General features: G+C 38.2%; 2 protein-coding genes across 3 annotated transcripts in view; one reads left to right on the top strand and one right to left on the bottom strand.

Moving 5' to 3' along the window:
* MRS2 (magnesium transporter MRS2) overlaps positions 1-11,413 on the top strand; it is a 28,909-nt gene extending 17,496 nt beyond the window's left edge. The window contains exons 8-11 of one of the 2 annotated variants that reach the window (XM_069095052.1): positions 2,898-3,050; positions 3,306-3,423; positions 5,610-5,723; positions 6,959-11,413. In XM_069095052.1, the coding sequence (XP_068951153.1) occupies positions 2,898-3,050; positions 3,306-3,423; positions 5,610-5,723; positions 6,959-7,069 (496 nt within the window). In that variant the 3' untranslated portion in view covers positions 7,070-11,413. The remainder of the gene's footprint in view (positions 1-2,897; positions 3,051-3,305; positions 3,424-5,609; positions 5,724-6,958) is intronic. The other variant, XM_069095053.1, reaches the window with a different exon arrangement.
* The window catches only part of GPLD1 (glycosylphosphatidylinositol specific phospholipase D1), a 48,092-nt gene continuing 44,895 nt past the window's right edge, over positions 11,405-14,601 (bottom strand). The window contains exon 25 of the mRNA XM_069094951.1: positions 11,405-14,091. Within this exon, the coding sequence (XP_068951052.1) occupies positions 14,005-14,091 (87 nt within the window). The 3' untranslated portion in view covers positions 11,405-14,004. The remainder of the gene's footprint in view (positions 14,092-14,601) is intronic.

Below are 14,601 nucleotides of genomic sequence, written 5' to 3'. Positions count from 1 at the left end.
ACTTCTTTTGACATTTAAAAGTATTTAAAACCCTTCACAACTTGACCCCTTCTATCTTTTGTCTTCTTACACTTTACTCCCACATACACTGTCTAGCTGCACAGACCTACTTGTTCCTCACACCTAACACTCTCACCACTCTGTGCCTTTGCTGTCTTCTCTCCATACACTAACCAACCCCCCCAAATCCCCTAGACCTCCCACCTAGAGTGCTCTGCCATCTCACCCCTACCTTTAGAATCTCTGGATTAACTCAAAACACAGCTCAAATCCCAGTATCTTCAGGAGGCTTTTCCCAGTTGCTTCCCTACATCCTGCTAGAGCCTTTTCTTTGAGATTAACTTTGATTCACTTTGTATGTATATTTTATGTACATAGTTATTTACATGTTAGCTCCAGTTGGCTTTGATAAGATAGAGGATGTCCAAAGCAGGATGGTGAAGAGTCTTGAGTCCATGTCATATGAGGATCTATTGAAAGCAGGAAGTGTTTTTCTTAGAGATGTAACATAATAGCCATCTTCAAGTATTTAAAGGGCTGTCATGTGATTGAAGGATCATATGCCTTATTTTTCCACAGAGGGCAGAATTAGGAGCAAGGAGTAGAATTTGTAGAGAGACAAATTTAGGATTGAAATCAAGAAAAAAATATATAGCAATTAGAGTTGTTCAAAAGTGGAATGGGACTGCCTAAAGAAATGGTGGGTTCTCCATCCTTGAGGGTCTTTAATGGTCCATATCTTGAGTTTATCGTAATGGGGTTTTTTTGTTGTGGTTGTTTTTTTACGTGTGGGTTGAACTAGATAGCCACAGTTCTCGTGATTTTTTTTTTATATGTAACAGAGAACAAGGGAGATAATGCTGGAAAGATTGCTTGAAATCAGATCCAAAAAAAGGCCTTGGGTGTCATTCTAAGGAATTTGGACTTTATTCAGTGACTAGTGAGGAGCCATTTGTGAATTTTGAGTGAGGGAGTGACATGATGAAAGCTCTACTTTGGGAAGGATAATTTAGGAGAGGGAAAAACTGGAAACAGGTAAACCAGTTAGACTATTGCAGTATTTCCATTACGAGGTAACAAGGGGGACGGCTAGTGTAATGTAATGCCAAGCAAAGGCAACTTCCCAGGTTCAAAATACCAGCATAGGTGCTCTCTATTTTATTCAGTAACAAACCCAGAACAGAAGATCAAAACATGACATCATTCAAAATACAGCATTTACTAAGCATGATTAAATAATCTCCAAGTACTACCCCACCCCAGGACCTTCCAATCATTCAATCAATTACAAAGTCTCCGTTCTAAATACTTCTCCACCCCTAGGCTAAACCTTAATTAAGTCCACCACAAAGCCCCTCTTCTCAAATGGAGATTAGTTTCCAAACATAAGGTCAAAAGTTTCCCACCCCTGGATCACAATTGAATCTACCCCAGAATTACATCAAGTTTAAACACAGCACTTAATACCCAAATGGAGGTCTTTTCTTCATCTTGACATGAGGCAAGTTCTCAGCAATCTTAGTTCCTGGGGAGACAAGGCTTAGCAAAGCCACAAGATACATTGCCAGTCCCTTCATGAATTTATCCTCTGTCTGTAGAACAGTCCTAGAACCCCTGAACACATTAGCAAAGCCCTCTCCCAGGATTTCTGTAAACATCCAACAAGAAAATCCTTCTTCAGGGCTTCCGAACCAACAGAAAGGTTCCCAGACCCCTGCAACAACAGCACTGTCCTTCACCAGTGGACAGTATTCACTCTGTCTGCAGGACAGTCTCCAGACCCCTGCAACAACAGTACTGTCCCTCACCAGTGGACAGTATTCACTCTCTGTCTGCAGGACAGTCTCAGGGCTTCTTAACCAAATGCCAGGTTCCAGGACTTCTTCAACAAAAGGACTGTCTTTCACCAGTGGACAAATCTGGCAAAACAACATCAAAACAGACAGACAAAGTACCAGCAAAACAGCCATGTCTCCTCAGTCCTTGGCAGCTCAGGGGGCAGGTCTCAAAAGTCCAGGGCAATTCAAAGCGGCCACCAGCAATTCTCTTAGTCTCTCTCTCTCCACGAGGTGCTGCTTCCAAAAAGATCCCCCGCCTCTCTCTAGTGTCTCTCCAAATCTACCTCACCAGCTCCTCCCAGCTCAGGACCCTCCCCTCACATCAACAAGCCCATCCCACAGGTGGGACTAACAAACTCTGGGTTTTAACACAATCAATTTGAAAACCAAGCCAATACAGGGGAATCTTTAATTGCCATTACTATCACAGCTAGGTGATGCAGTGAATTAGAGCACCGGCCCTGGAGTCAGGAGGACCTGAGTTCAAATTTTGCCTCAGACAATTAACACAAAAACTAGCCATGTGACCTTGGGCAAGTCATATAACCCCCATTGCCCAAAGCAAAAAATAAGACTTAACGAGCCTGAACAAGGGTTGTGGCTATAGGAATGGAAAGTTGAGGCAGATGAGACAAATCTGGAGGAAGAATATATAGAATTTGTTAGCTGATTTGCTGTTGTAGACAAAGAAGGCATCAGAGATGAACCAAGGTCTTAGACCTTATTGCTGTTTAAGACATTCTGCTTCTTTCAAAATCAAGTTATATGTAATGTGCATATGTATGGGCATACACATAGAATTTGATTCCCCTCATCCTCCTATCTGGATAGGAAGGGGCACGTGTAAAACAGATCTTGATCTCATTAATGTAGCATGCCAACCAGCCACAGAGAACTATTACAGAAAAAGAAAAATCCTTGCCTCTCTTTAGAGTTTGGCTTTATGTGCTCTCGGTACGAAATTTAATACCAGGTAGGTCTTGTGCTAATGTGATATGTATGTGTATATAAAAGTGATACATCCCCATGTCTCTAGCCAAATAATGTTTTTATTTGCAGTGAGAAGAGTAGTTCTGGAATTGATCATGCAGAAGAGATGGAACTGCTTTTAGAAAACTATTACAGGTTAGCTGATGATCTCTCCAATGAAGCCCGGGAGCTCAGAGTATGGATTGATGACTCAGAAAGTATTATTTTCATCAATCTAGACAGGTGAGCTCACTTTATCTAAAAGTCCATCAAAAATTATTTACTGAACAGCTACTCTTTTCCTAATCGGGCCTGTTGTTTTAGAACATAAATATCATAACTGTACCATTATTATTAGACATTATATGGAAATATAGCCTCTTTGATAGTAGTGTGGTTTTTGATACATTTCTGTTTCTACATAGAATATTTGATTTTTATGCAAAGTGTAGCTAGCAGATAAGTTGTTCTGATCTGAAGAGGTATTCTCCTCCTTAGCCATCGCAATGTGATGATGAGGTTGAACCTACAGTTGACCATGGGAACTTTCTCTCTTTCACTTTTTGGACTAATGGGAGTTGCCTTTGGAATGAACTTGGAGTCCTCCCTTGAAGAGGTGAGAGCTTATTATTTTGAAAAACTCTAGGCTCCTTTTGAAATGAGTGTTGACTTGTAGATCAACTTTGTTGTTTCACATTCCATGTATGTATTATTATTAAGCTAGGCCCAATTTTCTAACCTGTCCCTATCTTTTTCAATCCTGAATCTATCAGGCAGTATATTAGCTATACTTGTAGCTTTGTGTCATCCAGAAATTTGAGGGGCATGCCATTTGTGTCTTTGTCAGTGTTAAAAACAGTAAACAATGCAGGACCATACACAGATCCTTTGCACGCACAGACACTTCTAAAATTTCACAACTGGGTTATATTCAAACTACAGTAGCACCAGAAATTTTCTAAATGGACATATTTGGATTCTGTCTTTCATGGCAGTACAGCAGAACCCTTAGGGAACATTGACATATGAAGGGTTCTCACGTGGAAGAGTGAATAGATTTCTGCTTAGCTGCAGAAAGAAAGAGCAGTGGTTAAAGTTTCAAAAAGGTCAATTTAGCCTTAAAGAAAAACTTTGGAACCATGAGGGTTATGCCAAAGGGCTCCTTTAGGGGGCAGTAAGAACCCTTTCCCAGGAAGTATTTAAGCAAAGGCTAAATAGTCACACATCTGTCAGGTGGTAAAAGGAATTCTTGTTCAGGTATGCATCACTCTGTCATTCTAATCTATGATAGTTACTTCCCATAGTACTCATATAGGACATACAACTACAAATGTGAAAAGGAACTGAATCTAAATCAGTTCCTTGAATGAGGATGGTTAAGTTTCCAGAACACATTTTTCACATACTTAGAATTGCAGTTCATGTTGAAATTGTAAAGAAATGTGTGGCTTTTTTATCCAAAATCTAAAAATCTAAAGAATTATTAGAATTTCTATTGCCATTTTGTCATAATGATGACCCTAGAGAAATGCAAAATTCTCAAGTGCTTACTGACTTAGCAAATAAATTACTTTCACTCTTCTTTTAGAATTAAATGTAAAGTTGAAATTCCTCTGTGGCATACCGAATGGCTTGCCTATTCACAGACCCACAATTTTGAGTTTTTGATGTATATATACTCTGTAACAACTTCCACCCTTTCCCTGGCATTTGTGGGACACTTGGATGCTTTTAACATTTAGTAGGTTTAATACCCTAGCCTCTGGTGCATCTGGAATCCTTTGTCCTATGTTAACAGCAACTATTTCCAAATTGTAGGGGTAAGGAGACAGGAGAGGTCAAACAACAGAAAAGAAAGACCATACTTCAAATGACTAAGGAAACAGGAACATCAAATATCTACTCTTTATTCAGTTTCTTCCCCCAGAGGTATTATGTCATGCCATGTTGGCAGCATAGAGTCTGACATACTTTATACCTTTCTAGCTGCCAAATTCATGAATTTGATATTCACAGAATTTTTGCAGCATCAGGGATTATAGAACCATGGTATGTATATGTGATAATGCTCAATTAACCAAAATAGTCATTTAACCAGAACACATTCCCCACCTATGCTAGGTAAACATTTATCTGTGATTATTCTGTTCTGTTGTAATGTTCTCTTGAGCTCTCAAAAAAAGTGAACACAAAAATGAATTCCCAATTTTACTAGTGATCCCTAGACCTAACTAGGAAGCAGATTTAAGCTGACCATTAAAAACAACATCCTCACAGTTACAGCTGTGTTACAGGATTGTTGGGTAGTGAGCTGAAAGGCATTCATTAGAAGTATTTAAGGAAGGGGCGGCCAGGTGGCTCAGCGAGTAAGAGCATTGGTTCCAGGGTGGGGATGACCTGGGGATCAAATCCGGGCTCAGATACTTAGCACCACACCCAGAAATAACTGACCATGTAACCTTGAGCAAGTTACTTAACCCCAATTGCTTTAAAAAAAAAAGAAGTATTTAAGGAGAAACTACAATGTCTTTCTGTCAGGGATACTCTAAAAGATTTCTGTGCCAGGTAGGAAATTGAACTCTAAAGGATTTCTATTTCCTTCTAGCTCAAAAACTGTGCATTTTTCTTGGTCACTGGGTATCATCAAGGAAGTTTTATTTGTCCCATGCCATTGTAAAGTTACTGAAACTAGGAAAATGTGCTCAATTTAGACTTGGGACAGTGCATTGTTACTGTTACTAGAATGTTGATCCTTCTGTCCCCCCAGGCTTTCTAGAAGTCAACTTATTTATTACATTTTAGGACCATAGAGTGTTTTGGCTGGTTACAGGAATCATGTTTATGGGAAGTGGCCTCATCTGGAGGCGCCTGCTTTCATTCCTTGGTCGACAGCTAGAAGCTCCTTTACCGCCTATGGTATGTTGCAAAGATGACTGTAATTTTCTTGTTGAAATTCCTGTTAGGTACTTACTTCAGAGAGGTAATTTATAGTGTTAGAATTGGGGTGAAGAGGACCTGTGTTTGAATCCCACTTAATAGCTATGTCACTTCTGGGCAATTCACTGAACCTCTCTCAGCCTCAATTTCTTCATTTATAAATTGGAGTAAATATCTGTAGTGTGGCCTCCAAAGATTGTTGTGATGATTAAATGAGATACTGTACATAAAGCACTTGGCAAATTTTAAAATGGTATGGAAAATTTTCTCATTACTGGATCCTAAAGAATCTTGGCACCCAATATAGTGTCTTTCATGTAGGTAAGTACTCAGTGTCTATTTAATGAACTTAATTGAGTTGGTTCTCATTATTTGCCAGTCTTTTTCCTTTCTCTACATTGCCACATTTGGACACACTGCCTTCTCAGTAGGATCCTGGAAGAATTTGTATTAAATACCTCAAGGAGTTTTTGGCCCTATATGTTATAAAAATAGGTCCTTTAGAACTTTGGCAATGGTACATTGGATTTTCTGGAAGTATTTTCTTTTGCCGTTGTAGCAATATAATTTGACAAATATAAAAGTGTCCATTTGAATAGCATAGAATCTTTGAGCTTTCTTTATCAATGCAGAATCATGAAAAGTGTTAATTTTTCAAATAATTTATAAATTATGAGGTGCCCTGGGTACGAAAAAAATGGTTTCATTATTCAGTGGAAATACTTGTCTTGAAATTACATAATGCAGCTTGGATCACATATTTTATTTTGCAGTCTTTAAATGTAGCAACAAAATAGTCTGTTATTTACACTTTCAGTTTTATTGGAAATAAAATATTTAAGTGCATTTCCTAGGTGGTGCAATTTATGAAGAAATAAACTTTTAGGAAATTGTAAAGAAATACAACTTGACATGATCAGTAAACCCCTGTTAAACTTGTTATATAGAACATGATACATTTTGACACATGAAAGCACTTGATGCATAGCTTTGTTATAAGCAAAATCTAGATGCAGAAAAATTGTTGTGTTAAGCAAATGTATAAAAATATATCCATTTTTCTTAATTTTGTACCACCAGTATCGCTAAGGAAATTGATTTATTATCTGTGGTATTTTTCCATATTAAATACCTATGTAGGTATACCAGTTGCTATAGTTAATGTGATCTGCTTTTCCATTTTTACAATAAAATTGGTTGCTTCTTTTGTTTAGATGCCTTCTTTACCTAAAAAGCCTCTCCAAGCAAGTGGAAGAATTGAGATAAAGAACAATCTCAGGCCTGATGGCTTTGGATCAAGCAGAAGTATCCTAACAAACCGATAGGAACAGCAAGCAATGACTGAAGTCATGGTTTTGGTGGCTGACTTAAGAAACTTCTGGCACTAGTCTAATTTATTTTCTTTTAATAAAACTGAAGACTTGAAAAAATAACTGATGGTTAAAATTTAACCACTGAATATCAACAGGCTATGGCAGTCTTAATACTGGAATTTTACATAAAGTCAGAGTTCAAAATGAAGGAACAAAGTGAAGTAATTGTCAGTCCTGCTCATCTTCTTGCTTTAAGGGGCCAAAATCTTGTTTTAACTACATGTTCAAAGAGCTGCTTTCAGTGAAGGGCTTTTCATTGATATATTGAATGTAAGAGTGTTATATGGAGGTATGAAGCAAGAAGGACTGAATTTGGCATAAAATTTGATTGTTCATTTAATTGTTATATTTAGCTTATATATAATACATGCTGCTGACATGTTCACGTGCCAAAATAGTGCATGCCCACACTTGGCAAATTAGCCCATGCCCATTGTGAAATTGAATGATATTAACTATTAGTATAATCAGAGGATCAGAGTTGAAGCTTCTTTGGGAGCCATAACAATACCCCAAACTTTTAAAAGACTTAAGTTTAGAATCTTAAGATTGGAGTAATAGAAGAGTTTTGAATATATACTATGAAAGACCAGAACTACAAGGCATATCAAAGGTTTCAAGACATTTCATACTCCATTACTGTGATTATTCTTGGAATATTTAAGTTCACACATATTATTCACGTAAGTAAAAACCTTGTTTAACTGAATAAGTATTAACCTAGTTAACTTGGAGTTAGCTGAAGAAACCTTTTTGTTTCAGTTTTTTTTTTTTTTAGAAACTTTCTAAAATGTAGTGGTCTGCTTTTCTGCCTTAGAAAAGACAATGTAATTGAATTTTTTTAATTTAGGATTTTTTTAATGTACTTACTACATATTGTCTCCCCTAAAGAATGTAAAGTCATTGCAAATAGGAATTATTTCCTTCTTTGTGTTTGTATCCCCAGGCCTAGCAGTGCCTGTCGGATATTTGGTGTTGAATACAGGCTGACACGGAAGTCTTAGTGCAGTTGTAAGCTTTAGTAGCTATTAAGTCTTACAACTGCACTAAAACTTTTTGGACACCCTGTAAATGCTTGTTGATTGAAGTTTCTGAAAAAATAGTTGTCTCTATATAATACGTCTAAGAGGTAATTGAGGAGTAGAGAGTCTGTGTTGAGCCTATGATGTATAAATATATACTATGTATGTATAGGGCACTATGCTAATCTAGGCACTGGAGATACAAAGATGAAAAATAATAGCCCTAGCCCTCAAGGAGCAGTCTAAAAAGGTGTTCTTTTAACTAATCTGATCATGTGATTTGCCTCTTACTTCCAGAAGAGGTGGGACAGGAAGAATATTGAGGATGATAACCATTCTGGTTAGCTAAAGATTCCTAGTATTTAGATTGCTATTGGTCAAATTTTTTTTTCCAGTACGGAGGTATAAAACTCAAGGCAAAACTCCTGAGTGTACCAAATGTAATTGGGAAGTGTTTAATACGATAAAGAAAAAGTCAGGGGTGGCCAGGTAGCACAGCGAGTAAGAGCACCGGCTCCAGTGTTGGGATGACCTGGAGATTTAATCCCGGGCTCAGGCACTCAGCACCCACCCAGAAACACCTGGCTGTGTAACCTTGAGCAAGTTACTTAACCCCAATTGCTTAAAAAAATAAAAATAAAAAGACAGCTCATCATAGATAATATTAATTTGTGGTTTTCTAAGTCGATATGCTAGCCCAGGAATCCATTTCTGTTTTGAGTTTGACACCACTATTCTAGTATGCCTTTAATGAAATCACAGAATGTGGTTTTATGTGGTCTCTAGAAGTCAAACCATAGAGAGAGCAGTAGTGGAAAGCACCATCCTGGCCCAGCCTTTTCTGTCTGTGTGGCTAAAGCTAAGTCACATGACCTCTGGGAGCTTCCACTTCCTCAAATGATTCATGAGGATTAAATCAAATATGTAAAAGTACTCTGAAAAACAAATGTCCTGTGCAAATGTAAGGTAATAAAATCATGAAGATGTAGCTTCTTATTGCGCGATAGCCCAAAAGAACTGTTGAGTGCTAACAACCGTTATATCTCAGCTAACCATGTCATCCCTATTTTACCTACTTGCTATCAATTATCCAGTTTTGTGTTTCCTACTATCCCCGTGCCACGTAGTCACAGGTCATTAATGGAAGGAAACCCTTTTAACAGTTATATGGGTCATTTGCACTTTTTAAAGAACTTTAGAGATTCTATAGTTCTTATATGTGAGGAAACTATGGCACAAACTGACTTACCCGGGGCCACACCGCATCAGAGACAGGACTGGAATTGAGGCCTCTTAGCTCCAGACCCAATGTTCTTTTCTATCATACTATATAATCTCTTCCTTAAAAATTATTCTACACAAAATTTATTTGACAGAAAACAAATGAGTCTCTGAGTTGATCTCATTCTTAAATATACTAGTAGGAGGAAAGAGCCTATTATTGCCTATTGAGAATTCTAACGAACCACTGAACCTGCAGGATAGAAAGGATTAGTCTTAGGTGACCAGCTTGCATACTTTGCCTTTGGTGGAACAATGGAGCTTTCTAGATGTGGGGATAATACAGATTATGAACTCCTCCCTCCCCCTACCCCAAGCCTCTTGAAGCATTTAAGAACAGTTGGGGGTTTATTTGAACACCTTTAATACTTTGATTTCACAGGACACTTTCTATTGCCATACCTCAAAGCATTTGGCCGGTCTGGGTTTTTTTCCTTTCCTTCTATACTTGGGATTTTGTTCTATTTTTGAGGCAGTGGAGTTAAGTGACCTGCCCAGGTCACACAGCCAGTAAGTGTCTGAGGCTGGATTTGAACTCAGGGCCTTCTTGACTGCAGGGTTGGTGCTCTATCCACTGAGCCTCCTAGCTGCTCCAAGACTTGGGATTTCCCTGGAGTAGGGAACTCCTTCCTAGTAAGGAAACTCCTACTTCCATAGACCTGCGATTGTTCTGCAGCTCATGATCTTAAGAGAGTGGCCTGAATGATGGAAAGGGGTGACCTACCCAACGTCACACAACAGGGATGCTATAAATTGGAGGTAGAATTTGAATCCTGGGCTTCCTAACTTCAATACCAACTTTTATCTACTACTGCCATGCTATGTCTCCTTAATTGTCGCTATCCTTGTGAAATAAGCAGCAAGTTTAGCCATGTTACAAGCTGGAGAAATTGCAGCCTAGAGTTTAATTTATCCATCAAATAAGCCAGACTCCCCTAACAGGAATGGTACAGATATCAGACTCTTGCTAGTTTTTTCCCCTCTGCATTTAGTAACTGGCTCTGTATATGACCCTGGATATTTTTTAAAAGCCTTTTTCTGATTCATATTCTCCAGGTAGGGAAAATTTTAACTACCTCATAAGATTAAAGAAACAGATTAATTTTTTTTTCTTTTTTTGGAGGTTGTCAGGTCAAGAGTTCATTCCATTAGATCTACCTTGGAAAGTGTATTGTGTTCCTTACCTCAAGTTCTCCTAGTGATAAGAGCTCATGCCAAAAAGTGATACTCTAAAAATGAACTTCTAAAGCACATTAACTTAACCTGTCAACCTGAGATGGTAGAAAGCCAAACAGTAAACATGAGAAGGCAAGCATTGTGATTAACCTTGGCAACAAGAAGCAGCATGGTAGGGAGACAAGGCACAGTAGACTTGAGACCTAGTTCTGTCTCTGCCACTAATTTGCTGTGTGCCCTTGGGTAAGTCACTTGATCTGCTGGGTCCCATTTCCTCATTTATAAAACAGGGCCATTGATCTAAGATAGTCTCAAAAGTCCCTTGTATGGTTTAATAATATGCTAATACTAAAGAATTGTGGTTCTTTAACTAGTTGTCAGAACTGGCCTCCAAGAAAAGTATGATGGTAGCAATGGCTTTCTGAAAGACCACTAGTATTTGATCTATATTTTGTGAACATATCACTGTGATATACAGCTGAACAATTAGGAATTATGCAGTTATATATTACTTTGGTGGAGGAGCTTGAAGAATTCTACGTATTCTCACTTTTTGCAATTTCCACATTAAGCTACTTGGAATTTGGGATTTATTTTCACTACTTTATAGAGAGGCAGGTGATATATATGGTTAGTGCAGGGAATAGAATAAAAGTCAAGAGCCCTGGATTCTATGCCTACAGGATCACTGGATATTCTTTTGGAAATGACTTGATCTTTTCTTTGCATGACTGAAATGGGATAAGCTTTTATGTTAAAGTCTTGAAAGAACAGTGCTATATAATATAAATAAAACAAATACAAATAATGCCATGTATATAGTTCTAGTTTATTGAAATAAGATAATTTTCTTTGAGACTTGTAAAAGTTTAATTTTGTAGTATTAAGAATTATGCTCAAGAAAATAACCACAGGAATAGTTTGGTTTGGGGAATCTATATCAGCATGAAATTATGGAATAACACTGTGGCTAGCTATCCTGTAAAACTTGTTTCAGTTTACCTGCTCATAATAGCTTACATTTATTTTGTAACTTTTGTGATGATTTCACATAAATATCATTTGATCTGTGAATATAATATTTGTTATCTAAGTATTTTAATAAAATTTTGATGAAAAATAGGAATCTTTAGGTAAATATGGACCATATTCAAAAAGAGCATTTCTTTTCTGTGAAGTGGAGTAACTAGTATAAAAAGCCTGTCTTGATGAGCAGGCAGGCTTAGTATTTCCTTTTAGTCATTGAAGTAGCTTCACTTTGTCTAGTTTAATGCCTAGAATCTCCGGGAGTTAACCTCTTAGAGAAGAATACTTAAATTGTTAGCTATGGAAATTGCTGCTGATGGAGTTGACTGTCACCTGATTACCAAATTTCTTTTGAATGATAACAAAAACTTAATACAAATCAATATAATGTAAGGCAGTACACAGAATAGTACTCTCATAGTAGTGTCTCTATTAAGTAATTATTTGTGATTCAGTTTTAAGGAGTTTAAAAATGTAACTCTTGAATTGCCAGGTATAGTTACATCTATAGTGTTTTACATGTTTTTGTTTCTCTTCTCATATGGAGGACATAACATAGAGTCTCTAGTTAGTAATTACTATTCCCGGGAAGAGTTCACCTCCCTTTTCCCCAGGAAACCTAAGTCAGGGGTTACTTAAGATTATGCATGGGTGTACCTACAGAGTTATTTCATTTGTCTCTTCACTTTTACCACCCTTACCCTTAGATTGGGTTCTACCTGGGACCTCTTCTCACCCTACACTTTGCTATTAGAGAAGCTAGGAAATATACCTCATATTTATAATGACTCCTGAAGTGTTCAGGCCACCCAAAATACCTTTGTGATCATCTCTCCAGGGTCATAGTTCCTCCAAGGGGAGCACAAAACTATTGATCCTATCACCGTGCATATCACCTCTTCCAGGTTACTTTCTTTTTCCCTACCCTCCCACCTCCCATTGCCACAGGCTGTGCATTGGTAAAGTCTTCGTGTGGGACGTTTTTTAGTTTTACTCTGTTAATGTCACACATGACTTTTAAAGTCAGTATAAAGATTTCTTGATACTAGCAGTTAAATATAGTCTGTGACAGATGATAGTACAATTTGCTGGAAGGGAGCCTGGAACACCAGATCCCCTCCTGATCCCATATTCAGTCTTCACCATAGGCTAGATCCCATGTAGTCTGCCTGGCTGCTCATGGTGCTGGCTGCATTCAGATTCTCTATTACTATTGAGGCAACCCTGCCTACTAAGTTTTGTTTGAAGTACTTTTAAGAGAAAGAGAATGAAAGCATAGTAGTTTGAGGTCCTAGCCCTATATCATCCTTGGCTACCTCTGCAGAATTTGTAGAATACCCAGAAAGGCCTCATTATCTTCAGTTTTAATATTTGCTCTTCACTGTATATAACCTTGGGGATAACTTCATTCTTATGAAAAGAATTCTGTTAAATTTATTAGTCGCCCTGGATGAATAGGCATGCATAGATAACCATTTCCTTTGTTGGAGTGGATACCCATATTAATGAGATCACAGACCTATTTTGAAACACTGGAAAATAATTCAGACTAAAAGAATTCAGAAATGTCAGTAAATGTGGAAATCTAAGCTCAATTTTTCATACAGTTGAACCAGACTTTTTGTTGTTGCCTATTCACTGAGCTACATACATGATAATACCACTAACACATAGCATTTAAGATTTCAAAACCACTGGCAGAAAAAATGGTCTTGGGATTTTGAGGTTATCAGCTCCTGTGACCCCTCTGCATCACCCTTCCCCAGTTTCTCTTTATACCCTCTCCTTACTTATCAGTTAAGCTTCACTAAAGGAAGAAGCAAATTTTCAAGGCTTGCCAAATAGGTAAGGACAAGACGACCATCCCAGGAACAGGGAAGGGCTACACAGATAAGAGGGAGAAGGAAACTGGTTCAGCAACAGGTCATCAGCTCCTAGATTTAGATCTGGGAAGAGACCTTAGAAGCCACCTAGCCCAAATCCCCCATTTTATAGATGAGGAAACAGGCCTAGAGAGAATAATTTTTCTCAAGGTCACATAGTGTTTGTGGTAGATCCGGGATTTGAACCGGAGTCCTCTTAATACCAAATTCAGAAGAGAAGGAAGACACATCAGATGTAAGAGGTCATGAGGAATCAGATTTGGAAAGGGAGATGTGTGCAAGAGGAGTTTCTGATATTTCATGGTATGGTCGAGTCATGTAATTGAAGGTTTCACAGTTCCCAGTTGCCTGATACTCTTCCTATCTTCTCTCTATCTTCCCAGGAGCTCCACCTAAATGATACTTCACAGTGGTTCCACTTGAAGTGCCACTTCCTCCATATGTCAGAGGCCTCTCCATGAGAAAGGGAGGGGTAGGCAGGGAAATGGTGGCAAGGTCTCTAGTCAACTCCCAGATCATAGACGTGAAGCGTCCCAGCCAGTCTGGCTCCCATGGAACTCCTTCCAGCAGCAACAACAACTTGATTCTGTGAAGACACAACATAGGACAGTCAGAATAGCTGTGGTCGTGATTTCAGCCACAATTCTACCTGCTCATAAACCCTAAGAGTCTCAGATGCTACTGAGGAAATAGCTGATTCTTTTCCAGGTTCATAATGAAAAAATTAAAAGAAAGAATAGAAGACAATGGCATTAATAGCAAGGGTGCTTCCCAGCATGTGGTCCTCCACAACCCAGGATTCTTGGGGCCCAGGATGGTACTGGTTTCAACAAGGGGTTGATTTAACAAAGTGGCCTGTGAGGGAAGACTGAAGTAGTAATATGGCTGGAGTTTGGCGGGGAGGGGTTAGTTTGTTTAATAAAGGATATCCTTTGGAATGCCTTCAGAACTTGCAACCCATTCTTTTGAATATCTTCAGTGGTAGTAAATAATTATCCTTTAAGAACATATTTGATTTTCTGAAACAACTAAAAATCATATTCAAGCCAAATGGGGTCACAGTCAGAGGACTGAAACCACTCAGCAACAACAACAA

This window comes from Petaurus breviceps, unplaced genomic scaffold (genome assembly GCF_028583685.1).
Source record: "Petaurus breviceps papuanus isolate PSGF00001 unplaced genomic scaffold, PetGlider_PUasm1.0 224, whole genome shotgun sequence".
Taxonomy (NCBI): Eukaryota; Metazoa; Chordata; class Mammalia; order Diprotodontia; family Petauridae; genus Petaurus; species Petaurus breviceps.
The sequence above is the reverse complement of the archived record's forward strand: the minus strand, read 5'-3'. Positions and strand labels throughout refer to the sequence as shown.